Below are 21402 nucleotides of genomic sequence, written 5' to 3'. Positions count from 1 at the left end.
GATGCCTCAACCGAGTTTCCTCCAGCGGCTCCAGACCGTCGGTATTCTTTCTCTCTCCGCCCTCTTCATCGGTGGCATCGTCTTGATTCTTGTCGGAATTAACGCTGTTGCCGATATTAAAAAGGATGGAGAAATCGGATACTCACGACCTGCGGGTCAGGTTCGCTTCAGTGTCGGCCATGACTTGAGCATGCAAGTCTGGATCGCCATCCTCGGTGTCACCTTTGGATTGCTCTCCTTCGGATTCGGCGAGACCTATATTCATTTCTTTGACTCATGGTGTAGCCGGCAATCTCAGCAAAGCACCGGACTCGACTATGCCCGATATCTCAACTCGCAACCACGAGCACCTGTCAGATACGGCCTCAGAGGATTCCCATATTTTCTCACGCTGCGATACTTCCTCGTGGTCATGGGAATCTTTGCCTCTATCGCTTACAAATTCGTCATCGTCAGCCCTGATGTCTTCATGTACGAGAACCTTGACAAGGAAACCGTCAACTTCAAAAAACCTCGTCTATCCATGGAGGGGGGCAATGCCGACGAAACATTGGACAACGACCTCAATCCCTGGATCAGCGACTTTCCGCGAGGCACAGGGATAAATCGAGCGTTTCTACATCAATATGAGACTTATTTGAAACCGCCTCAAAGCATCATCATGACAGGACGGGCGTCTTGCTCCAGCTCGAAATCCGGTTACATCTTTTACCCCGATGACAGCGGATATCTCTTGACACGAGAGATGGTCATGGTGGCCAAAATGACGGAGGAAGAGGGTGACTTCTTTATTACACAAAACACGAACGGATGGCAACGGATCGAGACATCGACAGAGGACCTGTTTGATCCACCACAAAGGGCCATCCTGGAATACAAGGTTATCGAGCCGGGGAATCTTCAGGTTCAGTGGGCACGACGGAACCATTCCTCTGACACTTTCCGCGAACCCGTGGTGCAGCGTGTAACGTACAAGATGCACTACGCCGTGGCCCAGGTCGACAGATATGTCAGGGGTACAGACTGTTCTCGTCTCACGAGCGTGGATAGCCCTAACTTCCGCGTCTTGTCTGCGAGCAACGATAGCATCGTGGACACACTCTCGAAAACGGGTTCCGTCAGCAAGGAAGATCTTGAAAAGTCACTCGACGCGGAGGGTATTCTGCCGTACTATAGCGCCTGGATAGAGGCACTGGTGAATAGCCCGGATACATCACTTGTCAAAAGCGTCAGTGGTATCGTGCGAGGCGTCATGTCATCATATCAGTCCTTACGGCCACGGCATTGGCATATCGATACGGGGGAGGAACCATTTGGGACAGAGGATACAACTGAGATGGCTAAAGAGCATCCTCATGCCCAGTATCCATTCTACGTCGGATGGCGTGGAGAGAAGAACACAGGATGCTACGTCTTTGCTGCGGCCATCTTTATCATACTCGGTCTGTTTGCTGTCTTGACTGGAGCATTCCGCATATGGCTCGGGCCGCCTACTCTTACATCCTGGATGGGACAGCATGTATACCTTGCTCAGACCAATGCAATGAATCTATCAGACAAGTCAGCAGGCTTAGCCACGGGGCACCAGGTTGCTGATCCCGGCATCGGGAGACTCAGGTTATCGACAAAAGGCGAGCAGGCAGAAACGGACGCCATACTGCAACTCAACGTGCTGGCTAATTGATGAAGCACTCGGATAGACAGGACGAGAACATTCAGCCACGACGGCATTGGTAGATATGCATTAATTCATTCACGTCGCTCATGATATCGTAACCACACGCTTCTAGGTCTCTTGCGTAGACCACCCAAGACGACGTTTGCCCTCCGCCGCCACGGTAGCGACTATTTACCCCCGTCACTACCCTCATCTAGAGAGCGCATTCAATCTACCGCCCATGACCGGACTCCAACTCCATTCCCGTTGTTTACAAAATGGTGCCGAATCTGGACGGTTAGTCTACATGGCAAGGCTGCGTCAGATTAGAGACTTACCCAAATGTCTGCTTAATGCTCTTGACATAGTACTCGAGCCAGTTGCGCTTGGTCACGTCCTCCTGGCCGATGGGCACTCCCTCCCAGGTAACACGCATGACGGTGACGTGGTCGACGTCGTTCTGGTCAAACTCGATGTGCAGCTTGGAGTGGTGACCGGCAGGCCACTGGTTGAGACGCCAGCTCTGGGTGATCTTCTTGGGGGACTCGAGCTCGAGGTATTCTCCAGACACGTTGCCATCAAACAGCTCAAACTTTCCGCCGACCTTGGCACCCTCAAAGACCTTGGGGGGAGATCGGGTAAAGGCAGCAATTCGTTGAGGGTCGACAAAGGTCTGGTACAGCTCCTCGGCCGTGGTGCGGAACTCTTCGTTATCGTTCACGGTCGTCGTGTTCACGTTGCCGCTAGTCTTTACAGCCTCGGGGGCCGCAGCGGGCTTGGAGGTGACGGAGGTCTGGGGGTGGACTTTGGGGGTCGAGAAACCGCTCGAGGGGTTGGAGCCTGGGGCATGCTGGATATCCTTGCCATGCTCGGCGATGAGGGCACCGGCAAGCTTCTGGAACTCCTGTCGCAGCTGGGGCACAATCTTGGAGCGGACGAGGTCCTTCACGGGCTGCTTCTCCTTGGAGTCGGCAAAGATGTCTACGTCAAACTACGAGGGGCTTAGCGGCTTTATTCTACGGACCACGGAAGACGTAGGAGCAGGGGAGGTTACGTACCACGTACTCGTCTTCTTCCGTGTCATGGGCGACCTCGGGCACAGTAATGGTGCCAGAAACATCATCCTCACCGGGAGCAGAGCCTGATGGTCAGTAACTTGCAGGTCACCAACATGCACGTGCCTTACCAGAATATTGCAGCACCAGCTTGACGTCAAAGATGGTAATCACCTTGCCCTTGCGCTGGCTGACATCGACATCTCCGTCCATGCTCTGCACCTTGTCCACCTTGGCCTTGACGTCGCCATCCTCGGCCTCGACCTTGGATAGGTTCTCGTTAAACCAGTCCTTGGCCCACGCCGACACGTCCTTGTTGACCCAATGCCAGTTGTTAGGGTTGTGCAGAACCATTGTGAAGTCGTCGACCGCGTTACTATAGAATCTTGCCGGTTAGCTTCGAACAGATTGAGGTTGAGCAAGCAAGAGAGGAGAATCGCAAAGATCAGAAATGGTCTTGGACCACAGCATGTTGGTCATCAATGAAAGGGAGTACAAGTCGCTCTATGACTGGTGCCAGCTGGTATCTCATCACGAGATGCGAAGCAAAGAAAAAGAAACGTCTGCTATACTTACAATTGGGTAGAAGATGATTCGTGTGGTGATGAAGGAAGAAGAAGAAGAAGAGGAAAAAGTCGAGCTTAAGAAGAGGTGATGGTTAAGGAAGAGTTGGCGGAGAACCCTCTAGAATTTTGCTTGAAGCCTTGTGCCCCCACCTTAGCTTGAGTGGGGCTCATTTCCGCGAACCAGCCTCGTTCAGCCTCGACGGCGATTCGACTTTTCCATCTTGAATCCCGTCGGCAATCGGAGAAGAGAGTGATGGAGAATTGAGTCGACAGCTGTGGTGGTGGCTCTGGGAGGTTTCCAATTGCCAAGCCCTTATCACTCTGGCCTCATTGATGCCCATTGCGGGTTGTCAGATGGATCACGAGTCAAGGAAATTGCTTCGAGAAGATGCAGCTGCTGCTTCAAATACAGCAAGCATGCCGTGATGGAGTCAGATGCCGATGATGCAGATGTACGTGGGAAATGAAGGACGGATCTTGACAATATGTCTGCCGCTTCTCATGTCAGGGCTACGTGCCGCGGACGCGCAGTTGGTTGGCCACATGTGCATCTAAAGGAGACGCGACAAGCGCCTGACTAGAGACAATCATTTCTACCTTGATCTTGAAGTCATGATGCATGGTTCATCATGTCTATGCTAGAGAGGCCAGATATGGCGGCCAGAGGGTGTGAAGACCTTGTCAAGCCATGCTAGGTAGCTATCAACCTACCTGGTGGCCTCGGTACTCAACACCTCAGATCCCGCGGAGAATCGGAAACAACACGGCGGTCAGCTATCTCATTCAAGACAGAAGAATGCACGAGCCGTCCATCTGCCGCTTTGACCGTTTCGAATCGCTCAGGGCTTGCTGCAGGATACATCACCAGCCGTTGCATATCATGGCGAGTCATGGACGCCATGATGAAGTTGGATTGAAAGCCATCAACCACCCTGGAGCTGATGATCGGCATTGAGGCTGTTGACCGTCTTTCCACACCCACAGCTCGTCTTGGCTCCAAGGTAATGGATATCACCTCAACAGAGCAAACGCCGGACTCGGGATACACTAGACATCAGCCCATCAAGTCAAGCCCTGCATGTCCATGTCCATGTCCATGCAAATCGGGGCACCAAGGGCGAACCGCTTCGTCCTGGTCATGGGTCTGGATCAAAGACGTGACAGGCAGAGAGGGACGCCATTAAGCGCCCACACCCACACTCGCCCGCATAGTCAACCGGTCCGACCAATCGAGGCCCTGGGGAAAGTCTATGAATAGAACAGCCGTGGACCTGCGTCTGCCCAATCGATCCTGGGTCCTGGCTTCAGCGGGGTGAGATTCTGGACAGACTGATTCTCTCTTGGTGCCGTGAATTGTAATTGTACTGTACGTGGCATGCTCGAGAAGAGTCCTCGCAGCCCGAGAGTTAGTTACAGGAATGAAGCCGTCCTTGGCTGTAGCAGACATCCCGGGTATACCATGTTGTAGGGATGATAGTGTCTTGGGGCAATTTCATGCGCAACGGTCAGGATGTAGTGAGATTGTCCGCACTTACAACACCGCTGTTCTGCGTTTATCTAGCTCGTATCCAACCTCAATATTTGACTCAAAGGGCCTGTCTCCTGTAGATCTCGTACACTTGATCCTTTATCAGTCATCACTCCTCGGTTGGATTCACTCTGTCCCGCTCGGTGACATCCCACCCCAGCTCTCCGTTTCGGTCCCGTTCGCAAGCAAGCCAGCAGACGAGGGATTCGGCAATAACCAGGCCAGACCACAAAGCACTTATGCATTTACCTTGCAAGTCTTGGCTCCTCTAACGCCAAAGGGAGGTGTTGCCATCAAACGTCCACACACACTTGTCCCGCAGGCAGGCACCTGCCGCAGCGCAGGGGTCAGTTACAGTAGCAGCCATCCATCGCAGAGCCCCTCCTCCAGTCCCAAAAAGTTCCCAACCTCTCTCTTCTTACATCCATCTCTTTCAATCACACCTTGGTCTCAGTTGTCGAATGCAGCAGAGGACGCGCCATCGTCCTCACCATGGCCCGGTAGATGGATTGGTGAAAGATCTGTTGAATTGACCCCAAACCACCCAGCCGTTGGTCCAGCTCTGCAGGTCGATCAAGTCAAACCACAGCCTGTTCCATCTCTCGACTGCCGACTTTGTCGCTTCTCTCACCTGAGCATCGACTCACTTGCACGCGCCCGGGCTCACCAACCGCCACCCCGCCGATCCAGCACCCCACGCAAGCCAGCCAGCTAGCAAGAGCACTGCGGTGATACGCAGTTGTCACAGTCACCACCAGGGATCTGGACTGTCGAGTAAAACCATTGTCGCCTGCTCTTCCAGTCTTCATCATGACTTCTCGCGATCCGGCGCGACTCCGTCAGGGCCTTCATCCCTTGACCACCACACTCGGTGTCTTCAACAGCTCCCTGCATTCGCCCATATCCGCAGTGTCCATGAGCTCCAGTCACCTTCAGTCTGCCGCCCAAACGCCCGGCAGTAGCACCATTCAGCCTTACAACCCTCAGGAATGGGTTCCTTCACAAGCTGCCGTCGCCGTCGCCGAGCGTCCAGTTCAATTTGCAGGCGAAGCCCAAGGCAAGTCTGCTGCTCTACTGTCCCTCTTGTCTAACACCATCCAGTTGGACCACTCCCTCCCCCACCATATAGTCCCCCCAGGAGTCAGCAACAGCAGCGTCCGATGAGTATATATGATTCCACCCCTGCTTCGACACCGCCGCCGAGGATCAACACCGCAATGCATCGACCTTCTCCCGAACCGCAAATAGCCAACCCGTCGTTTCCTCCCCCTCCAGGTGGCCGTGGCAACTCGCGCGAACGTCGTTTCGGTATACCCACATTGGCACGGCGAAGAGATGTCGAGCAAGCAACTAGTCCTCCTCAAACACATATGGCTCATAATCACCGACAGAGCATGATAATACAACCTTCCTTTAATCAGCAAAATCCCGATGCAGCGGCTGGCTTTCCCCACGGTCCACCGGCAGCTCGAAGGGCTGTTTCAGCAGGTGCTATTGAGACGCCGACGTCGGCTCGTTCACGTTCGGCCTCCCAGACAAGATGGGAACCAGGCATGCCTCTCCCGCCGCCACCTCCTGGACCTCCTCCTCCATCTGGGAGGTCGCAAAGTGTTCAGAGTATGGATAGAAATGTTGTTCCCATTATATCTCCTCCGACACGGCGCCGACCCCCAGCCGGCGTGACGAACCTTGGCCCTGTCCCCCCGACACCAGCAGATTGGGTTGACAGCGACCAGCCGAATGCGCCAGGACGGGGACGTTCACCCGCATTGACTCTGAACACATCGGTGAACCCCAATCCGCAGCTAGAATCTGTGGCGTCCTCGTCTAGTGTCAGTAGTTTGAACCGTCAAAAAGCAGTGCGCCACGACAAGACGATCCTGCAGAGACGAAACGAAAGTCGAAACCGACACAGCACTAGGGGTTCAGTCGATGAGCGGATTCGACCAGAATCTATGGCGGATATCGTGGTACCTAGCTCGAGTGATCTTGCTCGGTCGACGCTTAGCAAGTCAACACCTTTGACCGATGCATTTTCGCAGGACTCTCGGGATTCAACACCCAGGGCTCTGGGATCGGCAAAGCTACCTCAAGTAGAAGCAGAAACTCCCCCGTTCTCTCCTAACGCTGCTAAGCAACCGCAGTATGCCAGCTCGAAAGCGGTTGCGCCAAAGGCTCTTCCTACTCCGCCTCCTCGATCTGGATCTGCTGCATCGGTTTCGAGAGTGCGGGAATCGTCCCGGCCGCCATCAGCTGGCCGTGCGGTTCCAAAGCACCTAGCTGTAACGCAGACTGCCGACCAGTTTGCGACTGACACAATTGAGCGTTTCCGAGAATTCGCAGCCAAGGAGTCGAGAGCCGCCACAGATGCAGACAGGGTGCGCCTTTTCGCAGACTTTATTGTCAATGAGTCGAGGGTCCGACGAGAGCGATATTCGAATGCCATCGGTGCTATGGGCTCAGAGATTTTTGACCTGACACGAGATTTATTCCGACCTATGGCGACAGAAAGACGAACTTCAGGTACTTCGCAAGATGGATTGACACCTGGATTTTCCGAGCCGACACGCTCTCGTCGAGGATCTGCCAGCTCTGCTTTTCAGGGGGAGAGCTCTCAGTCAGCTCCTGGCTCAGCCAATGTCCCTGTATCTCCGAATGGAGCCAATCCGCCTGCCCTCAACTGGGCTACCAACTACATGCCTTCACTATCCCCGATTCTCAGTATGAGCGTGAGCGAAAACTATGAGAACGGCAGCTCTCGAGGACGACCCCCAAGCCGTTGGTGGGAGACAGACTCTCAAGGCAACCCGTCTCACCTCGAACGATCCAAGAGAGAATCCAAGTACATGGGTGTGACAAAGACGCAATGGGTCGAGGGGGATCAACCCCCAGCGGTCTACGAAGACCAAGGCTCGTCTTCTGAATACCCCCCTGAGAAGACGGGTTGGCATGATCAGTCAGAGCCCAGCTTAACCCCACAGCCCAGTGCCTTTTCCACATCAACGTCTAACCTGGGGTCGAGTCCGTGTTCAACGGTCAACCGAGAGCACCTGGACGTTTCCCGCCTTGTCACGATGCCGCCCCCTTATCCGAGGCACCATCCGGCCGTCAACAATAATCATCCTGAACTGACCTCGATCCGAACTGCCGTGCGAGCATTGAGCGAGCTGGATCAAGTGACCAAGACAAAGGAAAAGTTTGAGACCGAGAGTACCCAGCGTCGCGAGCAGTTTGCCCAAGCTGCATCTGAGCGTCGCCAGGCTTTGAGGACCAACCTACAGAATGAGATCAACTCTGGCAGTCTGAGCTACTCGGACGCAGCTGTCATTGAATCGGATACGCAAACGAACGAAATTTCCAAGAAGAAGGAGCTTGAAAAGTCAGAATACGAGCAATTCCAAAACCAGGTGGTGCTACCCCTGAATGAGTTGCTGATGGGGCGCATCTCGCGTGCTACAGAGTTGTTTGACGATCTGGCTCGTCACTTGATTGACAATGGACACATCGATGCCGACATGCCACAAGAGGAGGGTGATGATAGACCAGAGTTGCTGGAAAAGCTGACTCTGCTCAAATGGATCTTTGAGGCGCGCGAAGGCCTCCATCGAGCCATCTACGATCTGCTTTCCGATCGCAACAGCCGATACTGCGGTGTCGTGCTGACCCCGTACCGACTCTCGGGCAATACCGAGAAGCTCAAGTCAGCAGAGGCCTTTTTCGCAGAAGATGCGGCCAAGCGCGAGTATGCATATGCTCATGAGGTTCTGGAAAGGACACGAGATTTCCGAGGTGTCGTTGAAAAGGCTGTGGAACGTGGGGTCGCACTGCAGCTGTCGGCGTTCTGGGACATTGCACCTCCGCTCTGCGAACTGCTGGACAACATCCCGGTGGATCTGGAAGGCTTCAATATCCAGATCCCAGCTGCCGAGTTTGAAGAGAACCCGTCATATCACGAGCATCCTATGCAGTACCTGTTTAGTCTGATACTCCATGCTGAGAAGAGCACGTATCAGTTCATCGAATCGCACACCAACCTGCTGTGCCTGCTGCATGAGGTCAAGGAAGCAGTGGTACATGCCAAGGGCAAGGTGCTGGAGACTCAGACTCAAGATGAGAACGGAAACCCAATTCCAAAGGCGGACCGTGACGCGCGCGCACAGCACATGCGACAGTCAGAAGAACGACGACTTACCGAGGACCTCAAGGAAAAGGTCCGGGTGGTACAAGACCAGTGGAGGAGCGCACTGGGGGAGAATATCACGCTCGTCAAGGAGCGGCTGGGAGAGTGGCTGTTGCAGATGGGCGGATGGGACGAGTCGCTTGAAGATGGAGGTGTGGGAGGAGTCTAGAAGTGAAGATAAGATGTTGATACCCCTATGGCCAAAGGCTGAGCATTGGATTCTATTTTGTATATAATTGTTGATCTGATGGCATGGAATGAGATATGATGATGATGTCGGTTCATGATTGGGTATCCTCCTTGCACTCGTTCCATTCGTACATTGTTCCATACACTTGATCGTACATGGGCTCGGTGCCCGTCTTCGGTTCATGATCGAGGAGGTTGTGTTTCGGCCAGAGTCTATCGATGTAGCATATCCAATGGCGCATTTATCCCAGTTGTATGCGTGTATCGATAATTCTCAATTCGTTTTCGCAATTACTTCTTGTTGGCGTACTCAATAGGCAAATCCATGCCAACCCTTCGGGCCGTCAATCGCACACGCTCCTCCTCATCCATTCCCATGCCGGGGTTGTATCGCTCAAGTAGAGTGGCATATTGTCGCTGCGAGCGGAGGTAGGCTACAGCCTGAGCAGCAGCATGAGCTCTAGCCTCCTGCGACGTCGGCGACGAAGTAGCAAAAGTGTCGCGGAGGCGGGTGTGCAGCGAGGAGCGGGGAGAGGCGAGAATCGGTCGGGGAGGGAGCTCTCGGAGGATGGACCGGTAGAGGGAGCGAAGGTTGGAGGGTGAGGATGCCATTGCAGCGGGTATGATGTGTTGGCTTGCAACTGTAGATGGAGGTGTCGGAGAATTGATGGTTTTGAGTGAGGCTGGGATGGAGTTTGATGCTTGAAATGTTGACCAATCGGGTGGTTCCGTGGGTGAGGGATGCAGAAATTGTTAGTGCAATGAGATGCCCCTCATCGGTATCGGAGGATGGCGGGGTATTGTTGAAGTTGTCAAGACGGGAGGTGATAGTATTAATTGGATATTGAATTGTTAGTATTGAAATGCTGTATACTCATTTACTCAAGGATCACCATGCAGTGTTGATACAAAATCAGCTGTATTTGCAATAAACATGCCACATGCGATTGCGCAATCCAGAACCCATCCCGAAACACTCCCACGTCACGTCAACTCCATCCCACTTTGACCCTCGCACATCCACATCCCATCCATCCACATCCCGCTGACTCTCGAAAAGCCAACCAGCCGACGGCCCGCCGACGACCCGCTAAGACGCCATCCCTCCATCCCACGCTTCTGCTGTTTGCGAATGTACAGGGTCTCCAACTCTTTAAGACTCTTCCTCTCCCTCCTGGTCGTCATCCTGGCCATCTTACTCTCGCCCTCCATCCTCCCCCGCCTCCGTCTTCTCTCCTCGCACCTCTCCTACAGACCTTTTACTACAATGGCTGCCCCCGCGTACGCTTCCGAGCTTCAGATTGCTCAGCTGGCCGTCCAGCGGGCTACGATTCTCACCAAGAGGGTCTTTCACGAAAAGGCAAAGGGCACCGTCGACAAGAACGACAAGTCTCCCGTCACCATTGGCGACTTTGGCGCCCAGGCTCTCATCATTGCTGCCCTTCGCCACAACTTTCCCGATGACGCCATCGTCGCTGAGGAGGAGGCTGCTCAGCTGCGTGAGGATGCCAACCTGAAGCAGACCATCTGGGATCTCGTCAAGGATACAAAGCTCGATGATGAAGAGGCAGAGGCCAAGCTCGGAGGCCCCATCAAGGACGTCGACGACATGCTTGAGCTCATCGACCGAGGAAACAGCAAGGGGGGCAACTCTGGTCGCATCTGGGCCATTGACCCTATTGATGGCACCAAGGGTTTCCTCCGTGGTGGACAATACGCTGTTTGCTTGGGACTCATGGTTGACGGCGATGTCAAGGTTGGCGTCCTCGGCTGCCCTAACCTTCCTGTCGACGACTCTGCTCGTCTGACCAGCGATATCGGCTCCAATGCCACCGACGAGGGTCGCGGTGTTGTCTTCTCTGCTGTTCAGGTTCACGGCGCAAACAGCCGACCTCTGACCGCCGGTGCTCTTGCGCCCGAAAAGTCCATTTCCATGCGAAGCATCGACGATCTCGCCAAGGCTACCTTCTGCGAGAGTGTCGAGGCTGGCCACTCGGCTCATGACGACCAGGCCCTCATCTCTCAGAAGCTCGGCATCACTGCGCCCAGCGTCCGCATGGACAGCCAAGCCAAGTACGGCTCCATCGCTCGCGGTGCTGGTGACATTTACCTCCGTCTGCCCGTCAAGGCCACCTACCAAGAAAAGATCTGGGACCATGCTGCTGGCGACCTCATCGTCCGTGAGGCCGGTGGCCAGGTGACAGACATTCACGGCAAGCGTCTCGACTTTGGCGTCGGACGAACTCTGGCCAACAACAAGGGCGTCATTGCCGCCCCTGCTGCTGTGCACGACAAGGTTCTCCAAGTAGTTCAAGAGGTTCTGAGCGCAAAGCAGTAGACGATGATGAGAGAGCAAGAAAAGAAAAAAAAAGTAGTTTTTGTATATGCCCTAAGATAGTACACGTTGTACACGAGACTAGAATACACACGCCAGCTGCGTCTGCGTCCAACCGGCCACACCAAAAGGTCGGCGACATCCTCTATTTGATCTTCTTTTGCTTCAGCTTGATGGTCTGGTCGTTGATGAAGACGCCCTTGCCCTTGTACGGCTCCGGGGGTCGCCACTTGCGCACCCGCCCAGCAAACGACATGAGAACCTCGCGGTCGATGCCCTCAATGAGGATACGTGTGGGCGCCGGCGTCGTGACAGTCACCCCCTTGGGGATACCCTCCTCGACAGGGTGCGTGAAACCCAGCTTGAGACATAGGAACCTCTGTCCGGGGAACTCCTCCTTGGCTCCGCGCTCCTCGACCGACGCTCGGTAACCGACACCCACAAGACGAAGAATAGCCGTGTGGCCTTCCGAAACGCCCATGATGTAGTTCTTGAGGTATGCCCACGATGTGCCTGCGCTGTCAGCCATGTTCGTCTGAGGGGTTGAATATACATACCCCACATCTCCTTCTGCTGCTTCACTTCCGTATCTTGAACGCCGAGCGAAACCATACGGTTCTCAGTATCCTGATCAAGAGTCACAAACTCAGGAACCTCGAGGTTAAGCTCTCCTACGCCGAGTCAGCACCATAGCCTCCAATCCCTCAAGTAAACGCACCCAACGGTCCCTTGACACTGATAGTCTTCTTAAACACCCGCTTGTACGTCGTAAGGTCCTTTCGGGCAAAAGGCTCGCCAATCGTCAGCTCCACGCCAGGAGGAATCGAGAGGGGTGTCCGGCCGAGCTTGGAGGGTCGCTTCGAGGTCGTCGAGAAGAGGGCGGTCGCCCGAGGCGCCATCTTGGGGGTCGTGGCCTGCCATGCCGGTACGAGAAACCCGGGGAGAGTGACGGGGTTGGAGGCAATGGCATGGCCCAATTGCCTCCCCCGGCTGGGAGCAAACATGGCAGCCATTGGTGTCGTAATGGCTGTCGTGTGCTGCGATGCGGTTGTATGAACAAGGTGACCTGCAATGGGCTCAACTTTTTCGCTTAGTCATCTAATCACGTGTCGGCAAAGCTCAGCTTCAAATGGACTTCTACTTGTAAGTCATCTCCAGCATCAAGCACAATAACTTGAGTCACATCAGGAGCTTAGAGATTGATTCTTAGAATGATTGGTACAATGGTACTCTGAATTTATCGGCCAGTACATTGGTACTGCCATTGAGGATATCTTAACCCCTGAATTACAACACTACACCGAAAAGAAGTGCACGCCGGCTATGTCATTGGATCAGTCGGACTGTTTTACTCCTCGCCCTCAGGAAGGTCCTCCTCGTACTCCTCCTCCTCCTCGTCAATGCCAGCATCCTGGTACTGCTGGTATTCAGAGACGAGATCGTTCATGTTAGACTCAGCCTCAGTGAACTCCATCTCGTCCATACCCTCACCAGTATACCAGTGAAGGAAAGCCTTGCGTCGGAACATGGCAGTGAACTGCTCGCCGATACGCTTGAAGAGCTCCTGGATGGAGGTGGAGTTTCCGATAAAGGTGGAGGACATGGTAAGGCCACGAGGGGGGATGGCACAGAGAGCAGTCTGGATGTTGTTGGGGATCCACTCGACAAAGTAGGACGAGTTCTTGTTCTGGATGTTGCGCATCTGGTCCTCGACCTCCTTCATAGCGACACGGCCACGGCTGGGAAATGTTAGCGATTGCTCGGTATGGAGAGAACAAAACTTACAAGATGGCAGAGCAGGTCAGGTAGCGACCGTTGCGGAAGTCAGAAGCAGCCATCATGTTCTTGGGGTCGAACATTTGCTGGGTAAGCTCGGGAACGCTGACAGCGCGGAAAGAGTGGGCGCCGCGGCTGGTCAGGGGAGCGAAGCCGACCATGAAGAAGTGCAGACGGGGGAAGGGAACCATGTTGACGGCGAGCTTTCGGAGGTCAGAGTTCAGCTGACCGGGGAATCGGAGGCAAGTGGTGACGCCGGACATGACGGCGGATACGAGGTAGTTGAGATCGCCGTACGAGGGGTTGGACAGCTTAAGGGTGCGCATGCAAATATCGTAGAGAGCCTCGTTGTCAATGCAGAAGGTCTCATCGGAGTTCTCGACCAGCTGGTGGACTGAGAGGGTGGCGTTATAAGGCTCGACGACGGTATCCGAGACCTTGGGAGAGGGAACGACGGAGAAGGTGGCCATCATTCGGTCGGGGAACTCCTCGCGGATCTTGGAGATGAGCAGAGTACCCATACCGGCACCGGTACCACCACCAAGGGAATGGGTGATCTGGAAGCCCTGAAGGCAGTCGCAGCCCTCAGCCTCGCGGCGGACGACGTCGAGGACTTGGTCGACGAGCTCGGCACCCTCAGTGTAGTGACCCTTGGCCCAGTTGTTGCCAGCACCGGACTGACCGAAGACGAAGTTGTCGGGACGGAAGAGCTGACCGAAGGGACCAGCACGAACGGCGTCCATGGTACCGGGCTCAAGATCGACGAGGACGGCGCGAGGGACGTACTTGTTGCCAGAGGCCTACAAATGTCAGCTAGATTTCGCACAGCTACCGGACAACATACCTCGTTGAAGTAGACGCTCATGCGCTCGAGCTGGAGCTCAGAGGTGCCGTTGTAAACACCATTGCTGTCGAGGCCATGCTCGCCAGAGATGGTCTGCCAGAAAGCAGCACCGATTTGGTTACCCTGCGAATTATGAGCATCCCACAAGCTAAACAGGCGTCGCGATACTTACGCACTGACCGGTCTGAAGGTGAACCTATTTGAAAAGTCTCGTTAGTTGGTGATCATGATGAAGCTGCAGCTACCAGGCGTTACACGAGCCGCCGCCTAGCGGGGTAGAATCAGGGGCACAAGCTCAACGCGGCGGCAACAACAAGACGCGGGGAGGACTCACAATCTCACGCATGTTGACGGATGTGGTGGGACGGGGTTGGAGGAGTAGGAAAGAAATGGGCCAAAGACGTCGAGAGCTGAAGGAGCCTTAGCTTCGAGATGGGGGGAGAGGAAGTGGGTTGGGAGAGGTAGGACGTTGGTGTAGTTTATGGGGAAGGGAATGTTGACTTTTGGAGCGAGGGCGGGAGTCGAAATTGTTCACCGCCACGGTTCCAGGGGGTAAACAGGGGCACGGAGGTTCTTTCCAGGCGATTGGACCACTAATGCTTCTTTGTTGACCTGGCCCTTGGTCCGTGCGCGTGTCAAGCTGGCAAGGCGCGGTGCCAACTGGTCATGAGGAGCCTCAATCCAATGCGTGTTGAAGCTGAATTGTATACTCCGTACGTATTCGACGGATATATCCATATTCAATTCGACTCGGGAATTAATGTTTTACAACAGATACACGGCTTGCAGATTCAACGTTTAACCCGCAGCCTCATGTCGGCACCAGCCACAGAAACCGACGGCCCGGTGCCATGATGCCCCACTCTCGACTTGCAACTGACCACCGTTGACACCAGTTGATCAACATTTAAGATTCCGAGGTTATTAACACGGTGAAGGATGATACGAAGCTGCTAGGATTATGGTAGCGGTTGGGTCACTTGGTTGACTTGACACGTTCAACGTCCACATCACAGTCCGGTCCAGAGTTGAGCCAGTATTGTCAGTGTTGCCAGCATGAACAACTTCCATTCACACTAACATAGCATCCAGCTTAATGCTGCTTGACAACTCCCGCCGCATTCGCCTGTGCAGAAATCCTCTTCTTGTACTGCTGCACATCTCCGGGGAATTTCTCAACCGTACCTCCATCGCACACCCACAACGACGTGCATACAGTCTGCAGCATCGTCACGTCGTGCGACACCATCAGAACACCACCCTGGAACTCGTTGAGGGCCAGCGCCAGGGCGTCCATGGCTTCGATATCAAGATGGTTAGAAGGTTCGTCCAGCACCAGGATGTGGGGGTTCGTCAGTGCCAGGCAAGCAAATGCCACACGGGACTTTTGACCTCCAGACAACAGAGCCATCTTTTGCAGACCAGTTGTGCCAGTGATACCAAAGGCACCTAGTCGGCGTCGGTACTCTTCGTCTGTTCGTCCAGGATAGTTCTTGGCCATGAAGCCCACAGCGCTGTCGTTGAGATCCAAGGCATCGACGTGGTGCTGAGCAAAGAATCCAATTCGGAGACGGGGGTGTTGCGAGATCAGACCAGACGAAGGATCAAGCTTTCCAATGAGGAGCTTGAGGATCGTAGTCTTACCAGCACCGTTGGGGCCAACAATACCAATTCGAGAGTCCAGCTGCACATCCAGGTCCACGTGTCGTAGAAGGATATTGTCCTTGTTGTAGCCAAAGGTAACGTCGGACATTTGCACGATAGGGGGCGACAGCTTCTCCACCTCGGGGAATGTAAACTTGACATTGTACTCGGCCTCGGGGGGTTCGAGGATAGGCATCTTTTCGAGCTTCTTGATACGTGACTGAGCTTCTGATGACTTGGCTGCGTTGTAACGGAACTTGTCGATAAAAGCCTGGAGATGGGCTCGCTGGGCCATTTGGGTCTCGTACTCTCGCTTGGCCACCTTCTTTCTCTCCTCGCGAGTAGCGTAAAAGGAGTCGAAGTTGGCTCCGCGGTAGTAGTCGAGTCGCTGTGAGTGCTGGTGGATAATATCGGTAGCAACCTCGTTGAGGAATGCTCTGTCGTGAGAGACGACGAGGACGGTGCTGGGGTAGGTCTGGAGGTAATCTGACAAGAAGGCAATCGAAGGGACATCCAACATGTTGGACGGTTCGTCCAGAAGCAGGAGGTCGGGCTCACAGAAAAGGGCTCGGGCAAGGGCCAGACGCATTCTCCAACCACCAGAGAACGTCTTGGTGGCAAACTGTTGTCGTTCGGCCGAGAAACCAAGACCAGCGAGGATACTAGCAGCTCGCGATTCGGCCTTGTCTGATTCCATCTCGGCCAGCTTGGCTTGAATGTCACCGAGCTTGGTGTCCTGTGTCTCCTTGTCGTGGTCAAGTCTGGCCGCGTCCGCAGAGGTATCGGCCAGGGAAGCTCGCTGCTCTTCCAACTCGGCGAGTCGTACCAAGATTTGCTACGGTTGTCAGTGATGTAACCTGTGAGTGTGCCGGGGTACTTACTTCTTCTTCCTTGATGAGAACCTTGCGCCACACATCTGCGTCCAGGACGGCCTGGATAGCCGGGGTATCGTCTCCAGTAATCTACTTCGTTAGCAACCTCTCAATCCAGATACCGCGGGATCTTACCTCCTGCTCAACGTGTAGAATCGAGATATGTGTCGGAATAGCAACCTCACGTCTCGACAGAGCTCGGAGCAGCGTAGATTTACCAACACCGTTGTGACCAACCAAACCGTATCGGTGACCATAGGCAAGCGTGAGTGTAGTATCCGTAAGAATACGGTTTCCACCAATAGACACATCGATGTTGTCGAGCTTGACATCCTTTGTCTTGTTTGCGGAGTTGGAGCCCAGTTGGAGAGGGTTGACGGCCATGTAGAACTCTTCGTAGGACTGGGTAGAGTCGGGTTGCTCGAGCAGCCTGGATGCCTCATACTCGACAGTCTTGAACGTCTTCTTTTGCTGCTTGGCGGCGATCTTGCGTTCGGCCTTTTCGAGCTTCTTGCGGTCGACCTTGGACTCGACCTTTCTGGCGTTTGCCGACTCGAGATCCACGCCACCAGTAGCCACAGCCAAAGTCGAAGACATGTTGCGCTGCTGGCTCACCTGGATGGTGTGGTCAAGACGCTTGACCGTCGAAGGGCCCCGTATCTGACCGCCATTGGCCTCGGTGTACTTGTTAACCCATTTCTCAACCAGCTGCTTGATCTTCTCCTCCAGCTCAGCATTCACCTGGCCCGATGCAGACAGGAGAAGCTCCGTGACGGCGACGGCAGCCTCGTTCAGGGGAGACACGCCAGAAGATTCCTCCTCCTCCGAGTAGGTAGTCGAGGCGTGGGTGAGATATCCCACAGAGTACTCGGACACGACTGGGTCGATGTTGGGCAGCACGGCTCTGATATCAGCCTCCATGATCGTTGCTGAAGTAATGGCAATTCGGCAGTCGATACCCGAAACTCTAGTCTGAATCAATGTGCAGCAGCTGTTGCGTCACTGCTGTCAAGTTTCGTATCTCGTTCGATAGTAAAGCTGCCCCGCCAAAGACTCAGTGAGGTGTCGTTGAAATTTGTGGTGACATCGGAGCACGGAGGTTTAATGCCCGATGATGGTGTAGGGTAAGCCTTCCAACCTACATACTCACGATGAGAACTGATGCTTCATCCAGCAACACCTCGAGATTGAATTATTGGCAGATCTATTTCTGGATCATCCAAGACAAGTCCTAGTACTTGGGCGTCAAATGCTACCATCAATTATTCTGTCCCTTGCTTGTATCCCTACCCTATCACCCTCACATATCGATCCCTCGCTTCAGTTGGACAATCAGACATCAGCATCTGCAGTTTCTCCACAGCCTTCAATCTCCTCCTGCAGTAGTCAAGTCCGTCATGACAGCCTCATCGATTCTCGCTGGGCGCTGCCGGCTTGCGGGTCAGCAATGGCCAGACATCCAAATCAGAGGAGATGGATGGGATACGAGCCAACTGGCGGTGAGGAGCCTCCCCCTCCAGCTCCAACCCAGGATAATGCTGTCGAGCTGTTTGGTGGGAACCAGATCCTGATCCTGTTCCCAGCCAAATTAACGGGCATGCATACATCACCCGATTCCGTCTCTCGTGACATCTAGGTCGTCAATAGCGCCCGATTCTGGTATGCGAGCTTAAGGCCAAGGTGCTGGCTCAAGTTCGCATCACAGTCTTGTCCAACTCTGCACCACGTTGGACCCGGTACTCGAGTCGACAGTGACAGGGTCACCCTGGGAGCATGCAGGAGCTTTTCGGATCGCTTATCAAAAATCATGTTGGTTATTGAGCCATTGGACAACGGCTCAGCAATGACGAGATGCCACGAATTCCAATCTACGCCGCATTCAGCAGCTCTTCAGCTCGAATCTCGTGCGCCAATCGCACCCCGGAAAACTCTAAAATAGTCCGCCGAGAGTGTGAGTGTGTTGTGGACGATCACGACGCGACGCGTCAACCTCGGTGTCGGTCTACGGACGGATGTTTTTGTTGTTGCATTTGTGGCCATTGGTTGGCAATGCAAACCATCTTGTGCGGACCGAGCTATCATGTTGCTTGTCTTGTCTTGCGTACAGGTTCTGCACAACATTGCATAGGAGATCCGCTCGATATCCTTGTGCATTACGGGAGATCGATGCAAGGACTTTCTGCACGCCATCACGTACATTACGTGCCGGGAAGAATAACTTCTTCTTTATTCCTTTGTTGTGTTTTTGGGAGATTGCGGCTCTTGAGGCTCCATCAAGATTTGATTTTGTTGTTCCGCATTCCCCCCACCACACAAAACACCACCCCTAAGGGGCCGAGACCACGGACGTTTTTGTCTCACTTGGTGAAGCACGACTGCCCTGGTCTGCCATCCATCATCTGGATGCCGGCACTCGTGGCCGCCCGAGCTACACACGCAGACACGGCGCCGTCGCAAGCGATGGTCGATTTAACGTCATGTCCATCTGAGCTCGGCGCTGCCTCTCCACTTGGTGTAGGATAGCTCCAAACCGCCGACGAAGCGTGGACCGAGAACGGAGAAGCCCATGTCAGTATGGAGCTCTTTTTTCTGTTTAGATCTCGCTTTGAATTTCATGTGGACCTTTTCAGGACCGGTCGCATGAACAAATGCTTGAACAGCTGATGATGATTGATATATCAGATTTCGAGGTAATGATCATTACTACTACGTATAGTATCATCACTATACTCGGCTCGAGTACTCAAATGGACCCAATGTCTCATCTCAACCCAAATACCCAACTCCAACTTACCAGGATGTCAATTGAAAACTCGCTCGACAGGCCCCAGCCCGCAGCAATAGTCCACCTCCGGATCTGGGCCTGCATGTTCCAGGCCCGTGGACAGAGACGCGCCTCGTTCGTCATGCGCCTCTGTGCTCGCATCGTCGGTAGCCGCATGAGACAAAGGACGGGACAACAAGAAGAAACCACAGACATGCAACCAAGATGTCGTCGATCGTGACGAGTCGGATTTTTTGCGGGGAAACACACATTCCTCGATGCCTCGACAGAATGCCATGAGCCTCGAAATAGGACCCTAGCCAGCCACCGCGGAGAGGGATTTGTTTGCCGATCGGCCTGGCCTGGTGGTCAAACCCAGCCGTGTGGAATCGACAAGCATCCCATGGCACTTGGGTTTAGGCCCATCATAAGACAAGCGGTTCAGGCATTGCGTCAGCCTGGATCGTGAGCACTAGATGAGCACTTGGCACGTCTATCGGTTCTCCTAGCCGCCGTTGAGGAGGCCTTGTGGAAATTGGACTGGTCGGCGTCAACAATATTCAGTAAAAGCCGAGCTTACGATAGAGTCCTCGGTGCATGGCCAGATCAAGACATGATCGGTGGGTTTCGGATGACTCCAGTGGCAAGATGACTGGTTCGCATGCTGATGCTGGGGCTGAATTGTTTTTTCGTCTCCTCTCCTCCCTGGGATATATTCATATGCGTCTACGATGCATCAGACTCTGCATGGACCAAGGGATGACCCAGCACAGACGTCCCATGGATGGAGAAGAAGGATTTCTCATGGCTGCCTTGTTTCAGGTACGAGTGGTGTTTTCGACGACATGTTTCCATGGCTTCCGCAGGTACACACATGTACTGTACCGTTGGACACCAGTTCGTGAGCACTAGGCTTCGAACATGGACAGAGTTTGTGAGCCAGCCTTATCTTGGCCTCGACCTGACTCTACTGCAACCGGGATGTGGGTTCCCTGCTCCCGTCCTTGGTCTTCGGCGGGCCTCTGCCTCAACACGAGGAGGATCGCCTGTGGCTTATGGACTTGGTGCGCGCTGCAAATTTCCATCTGGAACATCTGAATGGTGCCCGCCTTGAAAGGGCAGATGCTCGAGATGCCTCGCCCCACTGGGATGCGCAAGCGCCTCGTCGGATCTTGATCGAAAGCTCGTCGAAAACATTCCGATACCCATGACTCTCGGGGAGGGGTTGCCAATGGACGTTTCATGGAACCCCTCAGTAATGCGAGCAGGGGCGGGAGACTGCTTTACCTTGCTTTGCCTTGCCTTGCGTTGCTTCGCCTCGACTAGGGCATCTCGTGTTGATGATGTTGTTGTTATTGTTTACTGGACGATAATGAAACAGGCAGATGGGGGGCCTCAACAACTGACAGCGTCCAATGCCATTGTCTGCGAGACGAGCCAGCACTGAGCATCTGCAAGGGCGCTGCGACACGTGCGCCCCGTTCTGGAAATGAAAGAGACGTCTCGTCTCACTCAAGGCAAGGCAATAAACTCTACTGCATCAATATGTGGTGGTGGTATAGGTCGGGGTGGACCAAGCACCAGGAGAAAATATCGAGCCAAGCCGATTGTCTCTCAAAGGGGACATAGTACGGACCCAGAGCCTGGCAGAGCCTACCACAAACTTGACTACGTCGTAAAACACGAACCTGTTCGGGACGTGGCAGGTTCGTCAACATACAACCTCTTGGGTCGGGCCGTGACCCCCGAAGCAGCTACCAAAGATTATTCAGAGACATGACGGCCGCATCTCTGGGCTCTGCTGATGTCTCTAGACTCTGATGATGGCACATGATGCAATCATGAAGCTTTTCAAAACAATACAACACTCTCTCTCGGACCCTGCCCTGCGCCACTCGCTTGAGCTGGGTCCCTGAGGTTGCCATTGGAACTCTCAGCGTCGTGGCCGGTAGCACATGATATCTGCATCTGCTCTCCAGGCTGACAGTTGAG

The 21402-nt window shown here is 54.1% G+C and overlaps 8 protein-coding genes across 8 annotated transcripts; 3 read left to right on the top strand and 5 right to left on the bottom strand.

Annotated features, from left to right (window-relative positions):
• Position 1: 1 nt before the first annotated feature.
• On the top strand, positions 2-1684 carry NECHADRAFT_32854 (uncharacterized protein; the record flags this gene model as incomplete). Its single annotated transcript, XM_003046733.1, has 1 exon — positions 2-1684. One exon carries the CDS (start codon positions 2-4, stop codon positions 1682-1684), a length of 1683 nt encoding a protein of 560 aa, XP_003046779.1.
• A 244-nt stretch (positions 1685-1928) lies between these two features.
• NECHADRAFT_91305 (uncharacterized protein) lies at positions 1929-3066 on the bottom strand (the record flags this gene model as incomplete). The annotated part of the gene is made up of 4 exons (XM_003046158.1): positions 1929-1947; positions 1996-2648; positions 2716-2798; positions 2844-3066. The coding sequence occupies 4 exons, from the start codon at positions 3064-3066 to the stop codon at positions 1929-1931; spliced, it is 978 nt and encodes a 325-aa protein (XP_003046204.1).
• A 2550-nt stretch (positions 3067-5616) lies between these two features.
• On the top strand, positions 5617-9155 carry NECHADRAFT_91304 (uncharacterized protein; the record flags this gene model as incomplete). Its single annotated transcript, XM_003046732.1, has 2 exons — positions 5617-5906; positions 5936-9155. 2 exons carry the CDS (start codon positions 5617-5619, stop codon positions 9153-9155), a joined length of 3510 nt encoding a protein of 1169 aa, XP_003046778.1.
• Positions 9156-9466: 311 nt separating this feature from the next.
• Positions 9467-9787, bottom strand: NECHADRAFT_76801 (uncharacterized protein; the record flags this gene model as incomplete). The annotated part of the gene is made up of 1 exon (XM_003046157.1): positions 9467-9787. The coding sequence occupies one exon, from the start codon at positions 9785-9787 to the stop codon at positions 9467-9469; it is 321 nt and encodes a 106-aa protein (XP_003046203.1).
• Positions 9788-10390: 603 nt separating this feature from the next.
• NECHADRAFT_103553 (uncharacterized protein) lies at positions 10391-11561 on the top strand. Its single transcript, XM_003046731.1, has one exon. It carries the CDS (start codon positions 10443-10445, stop codon positions 11511-11513), a length of 1071 nt encoding a protein of 356 aa, XP_003046777.1. The 5' UTR covers positions 10391-10442; the 3' UTR covers positions 11514-11561.
• A 94-nt stretch (positions 11562-11655) lies between these two features.
• NECHADRAFT_34116 (mitochondrial 54S ribosomal protein YmL16) lies at positions 11656-12514 on the bottom strand (the record flags this gene model as incomplete). Its single annotated transcript, XM_003046156.1, has 3 exons — positions 11656-12023; positions 12068-12181; positions 12229-12514. The coding sequence occupies 3 exons, from the start codon at positions 12512-12514 to the stop codon at positions 11656-11658; spliced, it is 768 nt and encodes a 255-aa protein (XP_003046202.1).
• A 204-nt stretch (positions 12515-12718) lies between these two features.
• Positions 12719-14588, bottom strand: NECHADRAFT_66759 (uncharacterized protein). The gene is made up of 5 exons (XM_003046155.1): positions 14465-14588; positions 14303-14326; positions 14131-14253; positions 13296-14086; positions 12719-13249 (listed from the first exon to the last, which is right to left on the bottom strand). Exons 1-5 carry the CDS (start codon positions 14474-14476, stop codon positions 12859-12861), a joined length of 1341 nt encoding a protein of 446 aa, XP_003046201.1. The 5' UTR covers positions 14477-14588; the 3' UTR covers positions 12719-12858.
• A 635-nt stretch (positions 14589-15223) lies between these two features.
• Positions 15224-17567, bottom strand: NECHADRAFT_91300 (uncharacterized protein; the record flags this gene model as incomplete). Its single annotated transcript, XM_003046154.1, has 3 exons — positions 15224-16609; positions 16656-16736; positions 16782-17567. 3 exons carry the CDS (start codon positions 17565-17567, stop codon positions 15224-15226), a joined length of 2253 nt encoding a protein of 750 aa, XP_003046200.1.
• Positions 17568-21402: the final 3835 nt, after the last annotated feature.

Source organism: Fusarium vanettenii (genome assembly GCF_000151355.1).
Source record: "Fusarium vanettenii 77-13-4 chromosome 2 genomic scaffold NECHAsca_18_chr2_1_0, whole genome shotgun sequence".
NCBI classification, from domain to species: domain Eukaryota; kingdom Fungi; phylum Ascomycota; class Sordariomycetes; order Hypocreales; family Nectriaceae; genus Fusarium; species Fusarium vanettenii.
The sequence above is the reverse complement of the archived record's forward strand: the minus strand, read 5'-3'. Positions and strand labels throughout refer to the sequence as shown.